Source organism: Pelodiscus sinensis, chromosome 1 (genome assembly GCF_049634645.1).
Source record: "Pelodiscus sinensis isolate JC-2024 chromosome 1, ASM4963464v1, whole genome shotgun sequence".
Lineage (NCBI taxonomy): Eukaryota > Metazoa > Chordata > Testudines > Trionychidae > Pelodiscus > Pelodiscus sinensis.
The window spans coordinates 230,122,105-230,143,549 of record NC_134711.1 but is presented as its reverse complement, the minus strand read 5'-3'; the positions used below and the strand labels follow the sequence as shown (position 1 = coordinate 230,143,549).

Below are 21,445 nucleotides of genomic sequence, written 5' to 3'. Positions count from 1 at the left end.
TTTTTTGTTGCAAGTTTGAGTGGAGAGGCTGAAATTATTTTTTGTAACACATTGGGATAATTTATTTTAAAAATCCCTTTTATGTTGTAGGGTAAAGAATAGATAATATGTCACAAGATTCATGGGGGAGGGGGATAGCCTTTTAAAACACACTTAATGATTCGTTAATACTTTTTATTGCTTTTGTGTTGGATGTAAACTTATAAAGAACCAATTTTATTTTTCCCAACTGTCTTATTCAGGTTATTTTACGAGCCTGTTACCACTCCTTGTGGACATACATTTTGTCTCAAATGCCTTGAGCGTTGCCTTGACCATAATCCATATTGCCCACTCTGTAAAGAAAAGCTCTCTGAAGTAAGTTTGTATTTGCAAGGTTTTGGGGTGTTGTGGGGGGAGGGGTCTTTGTATTTAAAAAAAAAAAGGAATGGTTTGATTAGAAGCACTTATTAAGTAAGGTCTTGATATATTGTGCAAACTCTCTTTACATGCATACAGCTGAACAGTATAGGGCCAACATGATAGTCTTGGTATGCTCTCTCCAGACATAGTGTTAGGTTCAGGCTAGAGTACCAATCAAAGTTGTACATGTTACTTTCTCACACTGAAATGAGATGTTAATTTTTGCCTGAGCAGACTCTAGCAAAGACTGTGGAAATGCTGAAGAGGCTGTACTATCCCTTCAGTATCTCTTCTGATATTAGATTAGTGAACAAAGTGTGATTCTGTCCATTCTGGTGTAGAGAATGTGTACTCCACTGGGGGGAAATCTGGTTCCCAAATATTTAGACTCCTTAGGTGGCAATAACTTGGCAGCTTTAGAGTCAAAACTGATTATGTCCTTTACACAGCGTGAAGAGAATTAGAGGTGGGCAAAAATTGTTTGGGCTTTTGTGATGTTGGTGATGGAGAGAGAACAGACACTTTTGCTGAAAAATGCTGATTTGCATAGGCCAAAACACTTCAGATTCCTGTCTGTGTGAGATGGTTGTTTCAGGCAAAACGGGGGGGGGGAGAAATGAGGGGGGGAGAGCACAGAAGAAATTCAGAAATATCAAGCCAGCATTGTTTGAACCTTTTTGAAACCTAAATGTTTTGTATGTGTTTGTTAGATTCACATAATGGGAGGAGGCGGCGAACCACTTACATCCTTTAGCCCGGTTAAAGCACCCCTCCTCCCTCCTGCTGAGGCTGTTACATTTTGCATAAATGATCAAATATTTATTGGAGCAGGGACTGGAACCTAAGTGTTGCCTGTCCTCTCAGGTGAGTGCCTTAACTACTGGGATGTTATTCTTATTTGTCGGCGCTCTCTGGTCCAGTGACTACTTAAACACTTTACACAAAATGGAATCGCTTCAACAGGAGAGACTGAAAATTGCCCTCTAAACCAGAATATTACGGTACTCGCTTGATAGGAGGGGAGATCTGGGTTCAAGTCCCTCTTCTAGAGTGGGAATTTGAACCTGGGTTCTCCACAATCTTGGTCAGTGCTTTAAGAGCTAGGTAGTAAGAGACCCTCAATATCCAAAATGTTTTTTGAGGTTTTTCCAACTTTTTGTTATACTGAAAATGCCAACATATTGCAGGCTTGATTTCTGTCAACTGAATTGCAATTCACCAGCAGTTCTGAATAGATGGAAAAACAAGTCAATTTATTCGCATAGCTTTGAAGAATACACTTTTTTTTTGTAGACCTTATGATGTGCACTTCTGTAAGTATACGAACACTGAAATGGATAGTGTATCCACTCTTGCATCCCAGATATCTCAAATTTTAGGAAGGGAGATTAGAACAACTTTACAGCAGGAAGCTGCTGCGTTGGTTATTTTGTCACCTTTGCGAGTCCCCTTGAGCTATCTTGCTCTTGGAATGCAGGCTAGATATAACTGATTATAAAATATTAGTACTTAAAGTTTAACTTTCTTCTCTCTAGTTTTTGGCAAGCAGAACTTATAAAAAGACTATCCTTACAGAAGAACTAATAGTTCATTACTTGCCAGAAGAATTGTCAGAAAGGAAGAAAGTTTATGAAGAAGAAATGAAGGAATTATCAAAGTAAGTTATTTTTCTGTTGTATCTAAATGTAAAATTTTATTTTGATTCAGATTATTGAAGAAACCTTTAATTTATTTATGAAAGTAGGTTTCAAGGGCTTCCATAACATGCCAGCACTGGAACAGATTTTTAGTAGATGGTAATCAAGACAAACTAGGCTTGGATGTGGGAAATGAACAACATCAATGGAAAATAATTTTGTTCAAGTTCTGGAAATAGATCAGCTATATTTATTACTATGAATAACCCCTTCCGACCCATAATTTTAAACTAATTAAAAATTATTTCCTGAAAGCAAGAAGTGGAATGGGGGATTGGGAGTAGGAGAAGTATGACATTGAAGCATATGTGCTTCATCACAACCTTATAAGTAGTTGGCTGCTTTTATCCATGATTATTTGCACTTGCTGTATCGTGGAGTTTCAAATAATCAACACAAAATAAAATAAGATTGTATGTTACAAAGCTAGAGAGGCTGAAAGTTAACTTTGTTCTTGTGTTCCCCTCCCCTTCTCCCTCCAGCCCCCCACCATTGAATTGCTACCAAACATCCACCTCACTTTGAAATACAAGGATTGCTTGCCAGCCATGTTTAAAATATATGTACAGATTGAACCTCTCTGGCTCGGCAACATCTGTGATCTGGCATGATTTTTAGTTAAACAAATGCCTGTCAAATGCCTGCTTTATCATGGGCATGGCCAGGTTTCCCACGGTCCCATAAAGTTTTACAGCCACCAGTCCTGGTTCTCAATGCCAGTAGCCCTAAGTTACCCCTAAATGTCCTCTGAGTCCAGTAAGCAGTGGAAGTGTTGGTAATGCTGCTAGACAATATTGACCTCCCATAGTTCTGCAAATTCTGTGGTTCAGCAATGGTTCGGTCCCAAGGGTGCCAGACTAGAGAAGTTCAACCTGTAGTATACAGTAATATTTATTCTTCTGAAAATTGCAGATAAAAGCTGTGAAGGATTCGGTGAGATGCAAATTAAATGCTTTTTTTTTCTATGCATATGCTTGAGAAAGCAATTTCACTTTCCAGTCTCTTCCTCCTATTAAAACTAAGAATGGAGGTTTTGGTGCCTAAGTACATTAATAGCAGGGACAGCCCTTGGCGCTCTAGTGCCTGTGAAAGCTAAAATTTTTGTTGGCCAACAACTTATTTTATGAGAAACAAGTCTGAGAAACCACTCTAGTCAAACCTCAGCTCTAATGTTTTGCGCTGAATACAGTATGAGTGAGGAAACTGACTGTTCTCGTGTTTGTATTTTTGCAGTTTGAATAAAGATGTTCCCATCTTTGTGTGTACCATGGCCTTCCCTACAATCCCTTGCCCGCTCCATGTCTTTGAACCTCGGTATCGGCTAATGATAAGAAGATGCATGGAAACTGGTACCAAGCAGTTCGGCATGTGTTTAGCTGATGAACTAAAAGGGTAAGGAATCGTGCTGAGCCACATCCTTACTGTAAGACCTGTGGAAGCCAATGGAGAATTATAGGTACTACTTGTCTTCCATAGCCAGTTGGATTCTTTTTAGAGCCTGTGATAGGAGATACAGATATTACAGAGTTTTGTTGCAGTGTTTTTTAGAGAACCTTATAAACATCCCTCTTTCTGGGTTTCACATTGAGATACTTAATAGAAAGTTGACTTATTCTAGCCATCCAGAGTAATTCCTGGAAAGCATGTTTCAATGTGATTCACTTTGGAATAGTTGGGTTGTGTTTACCTAGAAAAGGGTAACATGTCGAAAAACTGCAAAGCACATAGTGTCAATTTTCTTACTACATCATATGATTGTTTTGAAGTCAGTAGTACCACAGAGTCTATTATGACAATTCCTGAACCATGGGTAAAGGTTCTGGGTAAAGGTTGACTAAATCAAGGTGAGGGTTGCTGTTCTCCCTAGCTGCTCTGGAAGGGTACATCTAGACAAGGATAAACCTATGGTTAGTCTGGGTCAGCTGATTCAGGCAGTGAGGTTTGGGCTGAAAAATTGCCTTGTAGACATTCAGGACTTGAACCCACAGAGGGTGGGATCCTAGAGCTCAGGCTCCAGACACAGTCCGATGTCTACACAGCAATTTTTAGCCAATGAGGCCAAATTTGCTGACCTAGACTAGCCCAGCAGTGCCATGGGTCTTTAATCCCTGTAGAGATGTACCCTAAAGCGTTTTCCTGGCTTCCTAGCTTTGGGTTTACATCGGACTTCTATGAATACCCAGGGTTAATAAAGTTGGACCATACAGTAAGTGTTTGAAGTGGGGAAAATTGAGCTCTTTGAAGGAGAATTCTGTGCTTGGTGGATGAGGACACTGCAGATAAGCTCTTTTTTTCTGGGAATTGAAGAATCCTGCAGAAGTCATGGAATGTCCCTTGATTGCATGGTGTCACTGCCACATGGATGGTGGAGTCTTACAGCAAAGTGCTCATTCTTTTGAAAGAGGGAGTTAATGGAGAAAAATTGGGTTCTCTGTTCTGTCCACAGAGCATGTAGAACTGTTTGCTTCCCAAACCATCTGCCTTTGGGGGCTTGGCTGGCTTGGTAACATGGAAATAACAGAGTGTAAAGTGGCTTTTCAAGTATGACTGTTCTAAGGGTTTCTCTGTAAGACCATCTCTGGCCTACTTCTTTCTGGCACAGACATTCCCATCACCTTGCTTACCACCTGACTTTTTTTACGGTACCTGGCACAACATAGTCACGATCTTGGCCAGTATCCTTGTTGTAATGTGAAGTAGTACCCTACTGGATCCATCTGCCATCATGGCTCAGCAGTAATTATTTTACATTTTAATTCAGGGTTTTAGTTCCAGTTGCCGCCTTGTAAAAGGGTGTATTGTAGAACCCCATTCACAGGGAGTTTGTATGGAACAGGAGAAGACTTTCCTGACCAAATACCTCTTCCTGCTATTTTTGCAGGAGGCACTGGCAGGGTGGGGAGGATCTGGGAAGATTCCTCTCCCCTGTTTTCACTATTTCCCCTATGAGTACTGGATGGCAACTTCTGTACCTTCCTCTTCCCCATCCCCTTCCCTCCCCCCACCCAGCCAAAAATAAGGAGAGCGTGCGTGAGAGAGAAGTAGTAGTAATCCCCTCTCAATGTATCACTTACAATCTACATGGTGACCAATCCTCTTAGGCTATATGTCTAGACTACATCCCTCTTTCGAAAGAGGGATGTAAATTAGACATCGAAATTGCAAGTGAAGCCGGGATTTGAATTTCCCATGCTTCATTTGCATAATCACATCATAGCATTTTTTGAAAAAATGCCTGTTCAAAAGTGAAATGGCAGTCTAGAGGTGGTTCTTTTGGAAAGAAAAGCCTTTTTCAAAAGATCCTGTAAACCTCATTTTTTGAGGAGTACAGGATTTTTCAAAGAAGGCTTTTCTTTTTGAAAGAACCGTGTCTAGACCACAGTTTCACTTTCGAAATAGCGTTTTTCGGGGGGGAACGCTATGACGCAATTATGTAAATGAATCATGGGAAATTCAAATCCCAGCTTCATTGGCAATTTTGTTATGTCTGATTTACGTCCCTCTTTCGAAAGAGGGATGTAGTTTAGACGTACCCTTAGAATGCAAGTTATCAGAATTTGCTTATAGTGGAGTGTTAGTTAGCTTTCAGTTTCTTGTGTCAAGACTGTTTTTGCTAAAATGTCCCACCACTGTCTTCACTGTTGGATCTGAACCAGTGGTGGCAACAAAGAGGAAAATTTCAGAGGCAGCCCAAGTGCAATAGAAAACATTTACTTTACGTGCACATCTTCTGCATCATTTCTAGGCACATCTGCTTTACTTAGCAGTGTAATGGAGCGCGCGCTCTCTCTCTGTCTCTCTGTCTCTCTCTCTCTCTGTCTCTCTCAAATTATTGTAAAGCCCTGCATAACTGGTCACCAGTACTCAGGAGCGCACAGCATGAAATCTGCCCCATGTATTTAAAACCCCACCTCTCTTTTTTCCCCATATGTAATTGTGCTTTTAAAAAACTGTTGCTTTAATCATGAAGTAGGTGTGTAAGAGTGTTACTAAAAAGCAACATTGTACACAGGAAACCACAGATTTATTTTTGTTTATTACCAGAGCAACGCAGTATGTGTGTTGGTTGGTTTGTTTGTTTTAAGTGCCCTTTTATCATTTCAGGTTTGCTGATTATGGCTGCATGCTAGAAATCAGGGATGTAAAGTTTTTTCCTGATGGGCGTTCAGTTGTTGATACAGTTGGTGTTCGTCGGTTTAAGGTCTTGAACCATGGTCAGCGTGATGGGTATAACACTGCGAACATTGAATATCTTGAGGATAAAAAGGTAATCTTTGTGCATTCATGTTAGCTTGGATTCACTTAAATGATCTGTCCTTGTCACATCTCAAGTTGATGTTGTGCATTTATGACCACGTAAACAAACATCTTTATTTTTGAAACCATTGAAGCTTAATCCTCTCTGCCAGAGGTCATACATCATTAATCTCAGGATAGTTTCAAACCTTTGATACCTGAAAAGATGTAACCTATCCTATGATGTTTAGATCAGGTTCTAAAGTAGCAGTTAAAAAGGACACTAATTGAAAACCCTTCTAAAGACACTTACATCTGAGTTTTATTAAAGTGCTTAGGATTCCATACTTTTGTTTAGAACTCATTTTAAAGAGAAGAATTTAGTACTAATACATTTGGTAACTCAGATGCTTGTGTGCACATCAGGAAATCTAGCTTTATATGTGCAGTGAATGGGAAAATACTAATTACAAGTTCTTTTCTAAAACCTGAGCTATACCACATTTTAGCGAATTTTTGTGTGTGCGTGCGTGCGAAACAAGTGATATAGTATGCAGGTCACCCCAACTGACTGACATTCTTGTACCACTTCAGTGTTCTGGCCTGTAAATGGCAGTGAGAAGTCCAGTTGGGTCACATGATTCTCAAGCAGAATTTCGTGGTTAACTGCAAGCCTGTTAATTTCTAGGAGGGTGTTTTCCCAGTTTATGCTGGGTAGTTCAGTTGCCAGCAAACACACAGAAAAAGAATAGGGATAAAATGTATCCAAGGTTAAAGTGGTCTAATATTCTGAGATACTGCCCTAGGTTCCCAGTGAATAAAGGTGAACTATATAGTCAGACCAAACGTTTGAAGATGTTGCCAGAAACTTTAATACCATCTCTGGTATTGGAGTCAGTCTCACTTGTGTTTCTTCCTGCCATCCTTCTATTACTTCCCCCTTCTGAGTACAACTTCTACAAAGTGGTGTTGATTTCAAATACAGTAGAATCCCTTTATGCACGAACACTTGCAGGAGGACTCCTTATCCTCAATAAGAGAAATTCCTGAACAATTGAAGATGTCAGTACTTCTGACTTGATTGCTGACAGGACCTAAAGCTTCTGCTAGAGAGACCACAAAACTGACTGGCATGAGTTTGGGATAAATGAGACTAGTCTAGCTGGAGACATCCATTTTCCATAGCATAGCCATCCCTTAGTAAGGAGTAGTTCTCACTGTTGAGCATAATTGGGTGTGAGGCATTTTAAATTGTACAGAATATGAAATCTGACACTTTTTTTAAATATTTTTTTTGGGGGGGTAAGGTGGAGGGAGCGGAGTATGAAGAACTTGTCCGTCTTCATGATTCCGTCTATGATCAAGCTGTTGCCTGGTTTACTTCTCTTAAAGAAAACATGAAAGCACAAATTCTCAGTCATTTTGGATCAATGCCAGGAAAAGAATCTGAGCCACAGGTAAATATTTCCTACAAGTGCATAATCATTCTTGGTTTATGTATTGTCTAGACAGATCTCTGATAGAAGGGTCTAGTGTGTCTCAGATACGTCATACTGATGTATTACTCAGTTCTGGTTCACTAGAATCAAGGTTGGGGAAAAACATTGCCAACCACTTTTTGGCTTCTAAAGATGTTGTTGCTACTTAATGGCACAAAGGGAACATTTGAAGTTGGTGTATACATCAAGAACCCTCCCCTTCCCCCAGTATATAGATGGGCATTAGTTATACCTATTCCTAAAATAAAGGAAAAGTGGGAGGGAAGATTGTGAGCTAGGGATATTAAACTAAATTTAATAAACTAATCGACTAGTTGATGGATTTTCAGTGGACTGTCTGGGGAGCCACAGCAGGGCTAGCTCCTGGACCAGGAGGTAACCCTGCTGCGGCTCTGCCTTTTAAACGTATTAAAAGCTTGTCGGCTCTTAATACATTTAAAAGACTAAAGCGTGGGTGGGTGGGGGGCCCCAGTGGGAGCCACACCCAGTGGGTATCTCACCCAGTCCCAACTCACACCCAGTCCCACTGCCAACTGTGGTTTGGGGGGAATATGCTTTTAAGTTGGCTTCCCCCCAGCACTGGCTCCTGTTTCCTGCCCTCCCTTTCTCCTCCCACTCCCCCCCCCCACGCCCCTCCCACTGCCTCTGGTAGAAACAGCAAGGCGGGGTGGGGGGGCAGGTCGACTATCTGATAAGCTTTTACTTATCAGTCAACTAGTTGCTTACATCCCTATTGTGAATGCTAACCTTTAATCCATAAACAGGTTATCTATCTATTTTTTTTTTCTCTTGTAGAGTAACCCTAGTGGCCCAGCGTGGTACTGGTGGCTTTTGGCAGTGTTGCCATTAGAAAACAGGGCTCAGCTGGCTATACTTGCTATGACTTCCCTTAAAGATCGTCTTATTGCTATCAGACGTGTATTAATATTTGTTACACGCAAGAGATCCAGATGACATGAATTTACTTGTGAACAGGCACTGACAGTTTATTGGTAGATACGGTTTTAAAATGCCTCATACAGAGATGAACAATTTCTAGTCATCTGACATTCGCTATTCTGGATGTTCACCAAACTTTGCACTCTCATCTGTAACTAATAAGCACTCTGTGCCTGTCGTCCTGGTGAAATCTGAGCCTCTACGAAGTTGTGCTACAATTACAATGTAGTTGGTAGCTGTGGATAACTACTTTGAAGTACTATTCATAATCAAGAGTTGATGTATTTAGCCTGTGAGAGACAGAATTTAAAGTACTAGAACACCACACACAGCCTATGTGCAGTTTGGATTTACACTGAGCAGATGAAAAAATTCTCTGCAATGGATCCCAGAAGATGGATTTACCAGATTTTTTCCTAAAGTGATAAGCAAAAGGAAAACTGAACTTTCCTATGGAAAAAGAATGCACAAAGTACAAAGCTCATGGGATGGTCTCTTAATGAGTTGGTAGATTCTCTCTGCACTCTCATCTCCTGCTTGTTCAAGAAATATTGGTCTGTAAAAACAATTTTCAAGATGATGATTTTGGAGGTTGTCCAAGAGTAGTATTTATACAGTCAAGGCTGTAGTAGAGGGTGTTTGTCGAAAAGATAGTAGCTACTGAACAGTAATTTGGTAGCCGTAAGTAATCCCTTGTGTTGTGATTTGCATGTTGTAGTGGAATGAGTATATCAAATGTCAAAGGAATGCATTTATTTTTAGAAAATTGAAGTAACTCCAGCTGGTCTATTATCATGCTGTGCGTGCGCGCGCGCGCGCACACACACACAAAAATTCCCTAAAACATGAAACTAGTCAAAGGCTGTTGTGAAATAACTATTTCACTCCAGGTACTGGGAAAACATACTATAATACTCAGCTGATGTGTGTGTTCTTAAAGTAAATTGGCTAGGATAAGCACTGGGGAAGAGTCCATTTCTCTTCCCACCTGCAAAAGATGTGCCAAGCTAATCTTACGTTGGATCAATATTTGTTTAAAACTTAAGGATTAAAAGTTAGTGTTATGATTTATATCACAAGTGCTGCACGTGGTTAGAACCTAGGTCTGTGACAACGCCATGAAAGGAGGTCCAAACTGAACACTAACAAAAGGCAATTCTCAATGCAAGCTTAAGTAAGGTATCATCTTCATTTGTTTTGGTTTTTAATTGATACTGTTTTTGTTAGTATGTTACTTTGATAGCTGTTAAATATGTTGCTGATTAGTCAAACTGCTTAATTTTCTAAATAGCCACTGAAATAATCAACAGTGTTACTAATTTAATGGCATAGTTTCATATAAATAGAAATAATTTTACCAACAGGAAAAGTTAACCAGAATATGTGTGCTCGAAGCATAGCAAGTTGCTTTTAGAGGCACTTGTTCATGTGCAATGCTCTGGTGTCTTAACTAAATGTTTTAAGTGCCTAGTTCCTAGTTTGCTTTAAATCTCTCTCCCCCCTACCCTCCTTTGGTCTGTGAAGATATTAAAAATTTGCACATGAGTTCTGGAAGAAAACTGCATACACAAATGCATTAAGACATATTAACTGCCTTCTTGGATACTGTAATTACCACCTGTGTGGTCTAGGAAAGTAAAGTATCTAGTGTAGTGGTTTTCAAGGCTTTTTCACTTGAGTTCACCTACAGAACTTTGAAAGGAGGTGGAAATCTAGACAGACATAGTCTGTTGAAAACCAGTGATCTAGGTAACTTTTCTTTCAGCAAACCATTACCAGAAGTAGTTTCTATGATCTGCTCTGAATGTACTGTAATTGCCTCTACCTTGAACACACCTTTTATAGTTAAATATTGATTTTTGTAACTATCCTTTGAATTGTGAAAGTGCATAACTTACAACCAATGATGATGTAATTTCCACAATAGCCTTGCTGCAAGTTCTGCTACCATCATAAGAGTACTAAAAGTAAAAGCTGTATGAGATTGAAGGAGTGGAGAAGGCACCAGAGCCACAAAGGTGTGTTTAAAAAAAAAAAAAAAAAAAAAGCTTGAAGCCTTTTGGGGTGCACCCTCCTCCCCCATCCTTGCATTAAGAACTCTTATATTTCATCCAAGTGTGGTATTTTTTTTTTCTGGTAAACCCATGCTAGACTACCAGCACTTTAGGTAGCTCACCTTCTTAATCTGGTAACCCAACTGATTTTCAGCTGCAAAAATGAATTCTTTGAGCTTTCATGTAGGGCAGTTTTGGGGTTCCCACCCTCACCCCCCCACTTGCCACTCTTACCATTGTCTTCCGTTCTGTCGTGGTCTTGCCCTTCTCATTAGTATCTCTTTCCTTGTCTACTCATGCATTTGAGATTTAATGTGTTGGTTGCAAGGGGACACTGATAGAATCATATAGTCTTAGGCCCTGAGCTGTACTTAATCTTACTAATACACATACCCTTTAAGAACTGAAATGTTAGTAGCTGTTGTCTTGATTCTCATTACTGAAGGCAATGACTTAAGATATCTGTTCTTTAAGTATTTTGACTAGAGATGTTAAACTTTATTTTGTAAACATGTAACTGCTGAATTTTTTTTTTTAAAGCAGTTACACACTTACATGATGGAGGGCAAAACGGAGCTGGTATGCGTGGGGAACCAGCTTTTAAGCTGGCTCTCCATGCATGCCAGCTCCTGTGGAACCATCTGCTCCCCCATCCTAACTTGAGGCATGTACTGCCCCCCCATACAGAGGCAGCAAGGGGAGAGGGGAGGTGCATGTAACAATTAGGTTTAACTAGCGAGCCAAGGCTTATTGGTTAATTGTGTAAATGAGTACATGTTAACATCCCTAAGTGATACTATGAAACAAAGTGTAACCTTTTTCATACATTGCAGAACAGCAATAAGGATGACAAGTAATATTGTTTTGGGTTGTTTTAATTCTTTCAAACTATTTCTAGCACAGTGAGGTCCTGCTCCATCCATGACTGAGGCTCATGGGTGCTATGTTAATTTAAACTAATGTTTTTCACTTTTAAGCGACTCTCATTTTTGATAAATATTATGAAATAGGATATGTATGCAAATGTTAAACCTGCAACCCAAACTCACTATTTCTTCCAAAACATCAAATATTGGATCATATAGCAAATTTAAAGAGAAACCCTATTCTTGGTTACTTAGTCTCAAGGGGTACAGTGCATGCTTTATTCTAACCAAGTTTTTCAGTTGTGGCTTATGCAGCTGAGAATAGTAAGTAGATGAGAGAACCAATTGCCTGTTCTCTAGATCACAGGCAAATGTCCATATTCCAGCTATCTTACATCTTTACCGTAGAGACAAGAACAAAGTACAGTTTTAAAACTGAGCTTAGCAGCTGAAAGACAAATGTTTCACTTCCCTTTAACACACTACATTTTTCATGCTTACTTCTTAGCCTACCCAATGTTACAGGAAAGCCTCCACTTCAGAGAGATTCTTTATAAATCATAAAGAAGCAAACATGCCCAGACCTTGTTTTTCACCTTGTGGGTCACCTCTAAAGACTTCAAAAATAGCTTTTTAAACTTCACCTTTCATCTTTCAAGAAGCATATAAATTATTTGTTTGCCATCAAGGCCTTAACTACTGTATTTGAACATGTCCAGACTGTTTCATCCATTCCTTTGAACTTCTAACGTGCCGATCAGTTTCTTCCTGTGCTCCTTTCTATGTTCCAGTCCATTTAGAAACTGAAATATAAAGCTATTGTTCAAGAAGCTGTAAACTTTGTTCATATTAAATTTCACAGTGGTGGAATTGGTACTTGGTAGCGCCTTAAACTTGCAGTCGTGAAATGATTGTATCAATAACAATCTCATCTGGAGCTTGTGACCAGATTAAAACAAGTATGTGTAATGTAGATAAACTTGAAACAATTTTTTTTTACTGTTTTGAATCTACTTATGGAACTGTATGTACATATGTACAAATATAAATTAAACTGCACCATTTTGTATTTAGTAAATTCAGGACAAATCCATGTTCTAACCACATTTGGCACTTGTTGCACAAGCAAAGCCAAACTTTTTTAAAAGATTGTGATGTTCATTTCATGTGTATTTCCAATGTTCATGGGAAATGTATTTAATTTATGTGACATTTTGAATAAACAGATCACATTCAGAAGTGTCTTTTTTTTTTAAACAATCCATTGTATGTGAAATGTCAAGATTAATTGGAAGTTAAATTTAAGTGTGCTGGTGTGTATGTATTGCTGTTGGTTTGGGTTTAGGGGACTGTAGGTGCTTGTGATCTGCTCCTTGTATTTTTAAACACCTTAATTAATCTGTAAATCTGTCTTGGTGCAAACCACTCTCACAACTCTTGTGTGTTTTTCCAAGAATGCTACATTAATATGACTAGAGCTCATGGGTGCTACGTGGAGTAGGGACTGGAATTTGTATTTAATTGGCATTAACAAATTGCACTCTTTGTAATTTCCAGGAGCTCTTATAGATCACAAGTGAAAGAGGATTGTGGGAGAATGTATTGCACTTCCTACATAAAAGGTACTCCTGTGTTCTTCCTTTTTTCTCTTCCTCTTTGCAGTCTTTTCTGGCACTTAAACACCTCCTTTTTTTTTTTTTTTTTTTTTCCTCAGTTGATCCTTCATGAGATCTGTCTTACAGCTGTCAGTCTATTTCTATGGAGAAAGAATTAACTGTGAAATTTGTGAATAGGAAGAAGCAGAACTGTTGGGGTGTGAGGGTAGTAAAGACCAGGAGAGACTAATACATTGTTGTTGTGTTTTTTAAATTGTGGGGTGATAAAGCAAGGATATGGATGAAGGCTATGTAATTACCTTCCTCTGTTTCAGAAGTTCCCACATAGGGAGCATGGATTCATTTTTAAACCTGACAGGTTTATAATTAAAATCTTTCTAGATTCATTCCCCCCCTCAAACATTGAACTAGTTTATTGACTTTAACATTCATAGTTGAGACACTGCAGCCACCCACTCCTATTTCAAACTAAATAGATGTACCTTATAAAATGTCAGGATGTATTCTCTGCTCAGAACTGCCTTTTGTTTTTCTGCCTACCCACTGTTAACCCTCAAAACTGTATTTATATATTTTAAGAGGGAAAATGTTGACTGATTTTTGTAGACTAGCTCAGTGGCTCTTGCCATGGAGGAAAGTGTCAGACATGGAAGCTGCCTAGAAATAAATATTCTGGGTTTTTTTTTGTTTTTTGTTTTAAATGAAATGGGCTGACTTCAGCCATTTTTGTGTTTCCCTTCTATAGGTTTTCTTTGACTACTTGAGCAGTTGAGCTTCAGTTGTGGTAGTGCTCTGGTAGAGTGAAAGTGAAGATCACCTATTCAAGTAATTATCTATATAAGTACATTAATAATGCTGCTTTACCACACTAAAGAAGATTTCCATTAGCTCTCCAAATTCCTGGCACAGAGGCAATTAAATGAGCCAGAGAAGGATCTGTGACTGCACTTGTCACAGCTAACACCATACACACAACTACTTTGAGTATAATGGGAGAGGAAAGCTGCACACTACAAATAAATGTTTCAGTAGCAAGAGGTTTTTCTTGCAGTCTTTTTTGTTTGTTTTTTGTTTTGTTTTGTTCCCCCCCCCCCCAAGACCATTGTATGGCAGAGAAAGGAAAAGCTGTGTCTGTGTGGATGCTCCTTCTGTTCCATCACCAAAATTGTTGACTTTTGGTGAAAACTGGCAAGAGTAGGCCAGGCCTAAGAGTTCTTTCAATCTTACAGGATACCTCCCAGACTGAAAACTGTAATGGTGGCTAAATGTTGTTCTGCTGGGGACCTTCACTCAGTCAGAAGTAGAAATGCTGCCATCTTATCTGTGGGCAATTGTTACTGTCCAACAGAGCTTACATTTTTGAACTGGAGTGCTGAAAACTCACTGCTGCTCACTACGACTCTATGGAGTGTTTAAAAAAAAAAAACCAAATTCTGATGAAATTAGAATAACAAATGTGAGACTATTACAATTGGTGCACAGTGAAAGGCAATTTGAGTAAACTAGTTGTGAATAACTGCTCTCAACAGCAATGTTTTTACATTCATGGAACAATTTCTTCATACAGTACTAACTGCTGGGATGTGACTTTTTTTATTGACCCTTTTATATGCTGTGGCTTATCTCTAAATCAAAATTCACTCACTGAGACGATGTTCTGGCACTTTGTTCTCTGATAGAGCTTGATTAATGAAACAAACATTTTAGAGGGGAAAATAATTTCACGTTTAAATGTGATTCATCCTGCATTTGTTCAGACCCATAGCAACATCATCCTAAAGGAGTTGCATTATCTGAGCCTGGCTGAGAGGCTGGGGCCCAAGAACCAATGCAGCAGAGATGGTTTGAGAGGTAAATCTTGTATCCTCCTGTGGAGCCACTCCTGAATGTGTGTGGGGGGAGGGGAGTAAACAAATAAAGGCAAGGAAATCTTTGAGGTTCTTCTGTCTAGGAGCTTTTTATGGAACTGTGCAGCCTATTCCTAGGGGAAGAAATGCTGATTAGCTAATTTAGACTTTTCAGTAATGCATTAAGTACATAGTAATGGGGGTTGCCTTCATGCGAAGCACCCACATTTTCATTTAAATTCTCCTCAGGCTTTTCAGTATTTAGCATTAGTCCTCATTTGCAGATTAATGTTGGTTTAAGAACTGCCACAAGTAGGCAAGCCATTATTTTGTATCATGACAGTGAACTACGGGAGAGTCTTCATGAAACCTTAACTGAGCTGGGAATAGTTCAAGGAACAGGCATGGTATGTGGGAGTGCAAAAGTTCATTTTAAGCATATACAGAACCAGAGATGTTGTCTGTGCACCTTAGTATGAGGGGGTCACATGAACACCCCCTCTCCCCACCCCCCCAGATTTCTGCTTGGCTTGGCAGCAGAGGAGAGGGAAAGGACATGCTCAACCCCTTTCCCTTAAAGCTGAGCCCAGGCAAAGAGCAGAAGGGGAGGGACTAGTCACTTTCCATGCCTGCCACTTTGGGTTTCTGTTCTGTGCAGTGTGGTGTCTGCTTGAGAGGCCAGATGGGAAGATGGCAATGCCAGGCCACCACCACCCTAGGTGCTGTTTCTGGGGACAGGGACCAAGCAAGCAGGAGTACTATCTCCATGTTTCCAGCTCACTTAGCTCCTGTCCCTGGCAGCCAGACCGGAGGGAGGAGGGAGAAGAGTACTGCCACCATCTCCCTAGCCAGGCTTTCTGCATGGCTTGCACAGAACAATGACCTGGAGCAGCCAATGTCAGCAGCTGTGAGAAGCAGCTTTATCTTGTTCCTGCCTTTGCCCCCCTGCAAGGGATGGAGGCCTTGCCTTTGGGAGGGAGGTACAGTGGGAGGAAAAACAGCCTTCTCCCTATAGGTAACTGGTGTGGCAGTGAGAGCGAGGCACCCATGAGAGTGTGGCAGCCTGGGTCAAGTGAAGGGCAGGGAGGGTCACTGAGTGGAGAAGTGGGGTGCACACATGTCCTCCCCTTTAGATTCCCCTCTTCTCCCTCACCCCAGTATCAGGAGGCAGGAATTGTCTATGCTGACGTGTGATTGTACAATAGCCACAGGAATTGCCGTAGAGCTCTGTCCAGTATAATATCCTGTCTCTGACAGTGGCTTCTACCTGATGCTTCAGAGGAAGGTTGAAGAAACCTTTGGCAATAAAGAATAATCTGCATAAAAGCACCTTTTGAACCCCTCAATTAGCAGCTGGTTTGTGCCCTAAAAAATGAGCGTTGCTTGCCCCTGTAAACTTCTGGATGTGTTTAGGTTTAAAAAAAAAATCCAATTGTAAGAATATCCAATCCTTTTCTGAAATGTTTGTGCCTCCATGATCCCCATATAGCAATGAGTTCTGCAAGTTAATTAGGCACTGCATAAATTGATGAACATTAAATATGCTGCTTTTCAGTGTCTTAGAATATCTGTTCTTTTAGAAGAGAATACAGGTACATCGAAATGCCTGTTCTACTTCTCTATGCCATTCAATGCCCTCTAAACCATTATAGTCTTCCTATTTATCAGATATTTCACTCGAGTCATAAACAATTTTCTATTCCTCTGCTTTTTGTTGCCTGTCTTTGAACTCCTATTTTACTGCTATGCCTCCTTTTTTTCTTTTTTTAAAGACCACAGTATTTCAAATGAGGTCATACTGGACTGGTTTATGTAATAGCATTATAGTACTTTCCATCCTGTTAGAATGCATTAATAACATTCTGTTTGGTTTTTATTTTTTGACTGGTGCTAGACTGGATTTATCTGAATTTCTGACCCTTTGCTAGGACCCTTTGTCTTGCAGGGGTGGCTCTTTAAGGAGGGCATTGCCTTCCAGGCTATCAAACAAGTAATTTTTGTTAACAATGATGGTAATTGACTCAGTGTGTGTCTGGCCACATTGGAATGCCATCAGCCTCCATAGATTGCTAAAACAAATCAAAACATCCTAGATTAAAGTAAATAATGCTACCTTAGAGGGGAGAACTTGTGCTAAGACACAGATACTGTTGAGGTCCTTCTGATTGGAAGAGATCTTCTGTAAATCCCTCTTTCACTGCTTAGCCTGAATTTAAAACAAAAAAACTAGCTGCCTGTGAATATGCAGCTGCTTCTTTCAGTTAATATATGCCTGTAGCTGCATTTTTACATAAGTGCTTAGTGCTGAAAAGCCTCACGACTGGAATCCAGGGGTTAAATATTTCTTAATTCTAGCATGAGTCATTTGTCCCTGCTTTGGAGTCGGTCTGCTTGCAATCACGTATTAGATTGGAGTGGTTCCTGGAACAGGAGTTCCCTGCTCACGTCTGACATGAACAAGCTCAGGGAGAAATGAAGAAACTGTTACAGTACAGCAAATAATAACACGTAGGGGCCCTCTGCTTACAAAAAAAGAAAAAGGGACGCCAGCTTGCTTATTCTGGATTATCTCAAGACTTCTTGTTCCCATCCACCCTTTTTGGAAGGTGGGGCAAAGTTTTGGGTACATTGTGTCTGAGGGTTGAAGGTCAGGTATGCTTAAGTACTATATTGAAAAGCGAGGAGGAGGAGCAGGCAGTCCCTTATACAGGTCAGTGGGCAAGGTTTTTACAGTTGTGCTGGTTTAAGCTCACAATACGAACTATGAGGTGTGTTTTGAAAAGAGAACCAGATGGGGAATATAGATCATTTCCCTCCACTGATTCTGCTCTTTCTAGCTCCTCCAGGACAGTCACTACTTAGACCAAACTCTGAGTTATATAGCTCCTTTACTCCTTTAGGTTGTCATGGAAAGGTGGTAGCTGAGAGTGATCACCTCTCAACCTCTGGAGATAGGTAATGTACCTAATACAGTGACCAGTAACTGCTCTTCCCTCAGTCATTACAGTGCTGCGTAAGCATTATCTGCCTGTTTGTCCAAAGAAACTGGAATGTTCTCTTAGATACACCCAAGCCTCCTTTAACACAACCTCCCTCATTCAAGCTTGCCCCCAGGCCCATTCCCACCTGCCAATAGGGTTGCTAGGTGTCCGGTTTTGAACTGGACAGTCCAGTATTTGAGCTTTCTGTTCGGGGAAACAAATTGAGAAAATGTAACGGTCCGGTATTTTCTAAATAAGATATAATGTAGATTGTGATGTAATGTCAAGTGTGTCCGGTATTTTTGTTGAAGCCATCTGGCAACCCTACCTGTCAGAGCTGAAACAGCTTTCCCCCTTGGCTTCAAAATCTTTACTGCTGTCAGCTCCAGGTTTTTGCCAGTTACCTCCTTTCTTGGAATCAAATTCCCTACTGGTCCTACAGATAGTTCTCACTCCCATATCCACAAGCATCTCTCACTGACCCACACCAACACTAACAGTCTTACTATTGGTCTGATTTTTGGAATCCATGCTGATAACGGTCATGAGTTAGCTATGAAAACCTAGCTAGACGGCTTCTCCTGACTACAGTTGGTCACACTATTGTGTGAGAGGATTTTTTTTCAGTGGAGAGTAGTGTTTGGATATAAAAATCACTGCAGAAAATTTGTTGCGTGCAAAATATTGCGTGGGTTTTCTTCCCTCTGCCCCTTTGTCTCCTTCGCTTCTCACCCCCCTCCCCCCTTCTCTTCTGAGGGCATAAAACAGAAAAGCAGAGAAGGTGGAGGGAAACAATACTTTTCCCAATGTTTTAGAAAAAGATTTTTTTTAAATTACACACAGAGCGCGCGCGAGAGAGAGGTGGAGTCACTTTCCACTCCTTTCAGGAGGAGGAGGAGGTAGAGCCAAAAGAATTAATCAGGATGGTGTCAAGTGTCTGAGGGGAATCAGAGGAGCTAGTGTATTGCTCTCAATGACATGTGCAACGCCGACAGGTGCAGCCTGAATCTGGGGCTTCTGGAGCTTAGTGAATGAGCTTCTATAGCTTTAGCTAACAGTCAGCTGGCTCTCCGCTCAGGCTGTGGAGAAGATTGTTCTTTTTCTCTAAGTGCCACTAAGCGAACTACACCCAGCAGGTGTGCAGGTTACACATGCATCTAATTTTCATCCCCCAACTGATGAGCTAGGGGGAAAGCCCTCGGAACAGACAGTGTTTGCACGGACGTGCTACTCTGCCTTCGTGAGCAGCATGATGGCATTGCTTCGCTGGAGTGATTGTTTTTGGCTGGTGTTGGGTTACAGATCGCTTGACTGCAGGGGTAATTAAATACTGTCCTTATTAAAGGGCTGCAGAACTATGCTAAGCCTGGCCTGATTGAAGAGGTCTCTCTAAGCTGAACTGCCCTTGCTAAGTAGGAGGTGGGGATGCTGAATCCCCGGGGAGAGGTGTCCCTACCTAAGTGGGTGGGCTCTGCCTAAGAAGCCATAGGCATCATTTAATGCTCCCTCCCTGCTGTTCAAAGGCAGAGCTGATGAGACTCAATGGGGGATTCTTGTTTTGTTCAGTGATGACTGCGACTGAAATCTCTGATGGCCACGTGCTTGATCCTTACATGTGGTGCGGGCTGCTCTTGCAGTGGAAGAGACTGTACAACCTGCAATAGCAATGAGGTTTCCCACCAGCTGTGGAAATCATCTGAGACCCAGTGGCACTGGAACAACTTGCTTGGGGGTGGGGATGCTGAGAACCATAGAACCAAATTGTAAACCCTGTTGATGGGAACTAAGGATTTAAATGTTAACCCATTAAATGTAATGCTTAACTGGTTAACTGCTTAAATAGGATCCCGGGGCGGGGAAGAGGAGTTGTAGCACAGTGCAGTGGGCCCAGACAGGATGGAGTGCAAGCCAGGGGGTGCAGCAGCACCCCCAGTTCCAGCATCTATGTTGTGAGCTGGGCTAAGTGGTGGGACCTGAGCACATGATGTTGCAGCAGAGAGACAGTGGTAGCAGGGGATGGTGGCAGCAACAGCCAATGGCACTGGCTGATCCATGGCAACTGTGAGCCAATTGTGGTAGCCCTACAGCTGAGGTGTTGGTCAACACTCACCTCATCCCCATTGACTTCTGCATAGAAGGTGAATGCATGTGAGTCCATCTGTGAATTCAGGGCCTTCATTGACCAAGGACAGCAACTTATAGTGGGGTGGAGTGGAGGGAGAGAGGAGAGTGGCATGTTAACAGAATATTTGTTTGACTTTCACACTGCAAAGTGAGAAACTGAGGCAAAGAGCACTACCCAACATATTTGTGGTAGGTGTTTTGCTCAGGGCCATGTGTTGTTGAATTGTCATTGCCCCCAATTCTAACGTCCTTTATTCTTTTTGTTAAATCTTTCCTTTGCTATACACACTGAATGACTGGAAAAGGTGAAGTATTGCTTCTGAGATATCAGGGCTGGTGTTTAATTTTCCCAGATTACAGGGTGGGATCCTGAGCCGGTTCTGCTTTCAGTTGTAAAGAGGAACCTGTAGGTGTTAAACTTTGCCTTTGTTTCTGCTCTCTCCACCTGTCAATAAGGTTCTGTACAAAACTACCTTAGTAATTCACTCTAACAGCCAAAAATCAGGTTTTTACCAACTTACAGGTAAGGTCAAAATGTCAGTCATTCACTTGTATATAAACAGTAGTACTGACATTTATTCACTCTATTAGACCTTTGTTTGGGTTACCACTGGTGACCTAGCACTCTTACAGAACGTTAGTTAACATCTCAATGTGCTTGTGTAACCAGAAGTTCAGGATATTCTGTGTACAACTGCTAATACGCTCCCCTTCCTTCTCCTCTGTTTAACTTTTAACTGAACTGCTGGCTTGGTTTCAGTTCTTTGAGAGAACACTACAGCAAGCATAACTTTGAACTTAGATTTTAATATCTCCCAATCATTAGTAAAGTGACCATTACACAACGGCTTAGTAGGCTAAGGTCATGTCTACCCCACAAGATAATTTTGAATTTATTAAGTTTGATTTTGTTTTTAGCAAAGCAAAAAATGTTGAAGGTGCATGTCCCCAGTATGTGCAAGAGTTCAACAGTGTGCGCTCTCAGTAGGATGGATACTGTTAATATTGACAGTGAGGCACTGTGGCTAGCTATCCCACAGTTCCTGCTGCCCTTTTGTATTCTGGATTAGGTTCCCAGGGCTTGATGGGATAAAGACCATGCAGCAAGTGGTTCTTGGTATATGTTGTCAATGTCCCATAATGCACTAATCTCTTTCTCTTCCCTTAGTTCTGCCCTGGCCCTC

At 40.9% G+C, this 21,445-nt stretch overlaps 2 protein-coding genes across 2 annotated transcripts in view; both read left to right on the top strand.

The window, feature by feature from the left end:
• LONRF2 (LON peptidase N-terminal domain and ring finger 2) overlaps window positions 1–12,932 on the top strand; it is a 52,422-nt gene extending 39,490 nt beyond the window's left edge. Inside the window, exons 7-12 of the mRNA XM_006113553.3 lie at window positions 243–357; window positions 1,938–2,059; window positions 3,333–3,491; window positions 6,204–6,366; window positions 7,643–7,792; window positions 8,630–12,932. Coding sequence (XP_006113615.3) covers window positions 243–357; window positions 1,938–2,059; window positions 3,333–3,491; window positions 6,204–6,366; window positions 7,643–7,792; window positions 8,630–8,788 — 868 coding nt within the window. The 3' untranslated portion in view covers window positions 8,789–12,932. The remainder of the gene's footprint in view (window positions 1–242; window positions 358–1,937; window positions 2,060–3,332; window positions 3,492–6,203; window positions 6,367–7,642; window positions 7,793–8,629) is intronic.
• Window positions 12,933–13,076: 144 nt separating this feature from the next.
• AFF3 (ALF transcription elongation factor 3) overlaps window positions 13,077–21,445 on the top strand; it is a 561,437-nt gene continuing 553,068 nt past the window's right edge. Inside the window, exon 1 of the mRNA XM_075916945.1 lies at window positions 13,077–17,866. The gene's annotated coding sequence lies outside the window, so the exon portion shown is untranslated. The remainder of the gene's footprint in view (window positions 17,867–21,445) is intronic.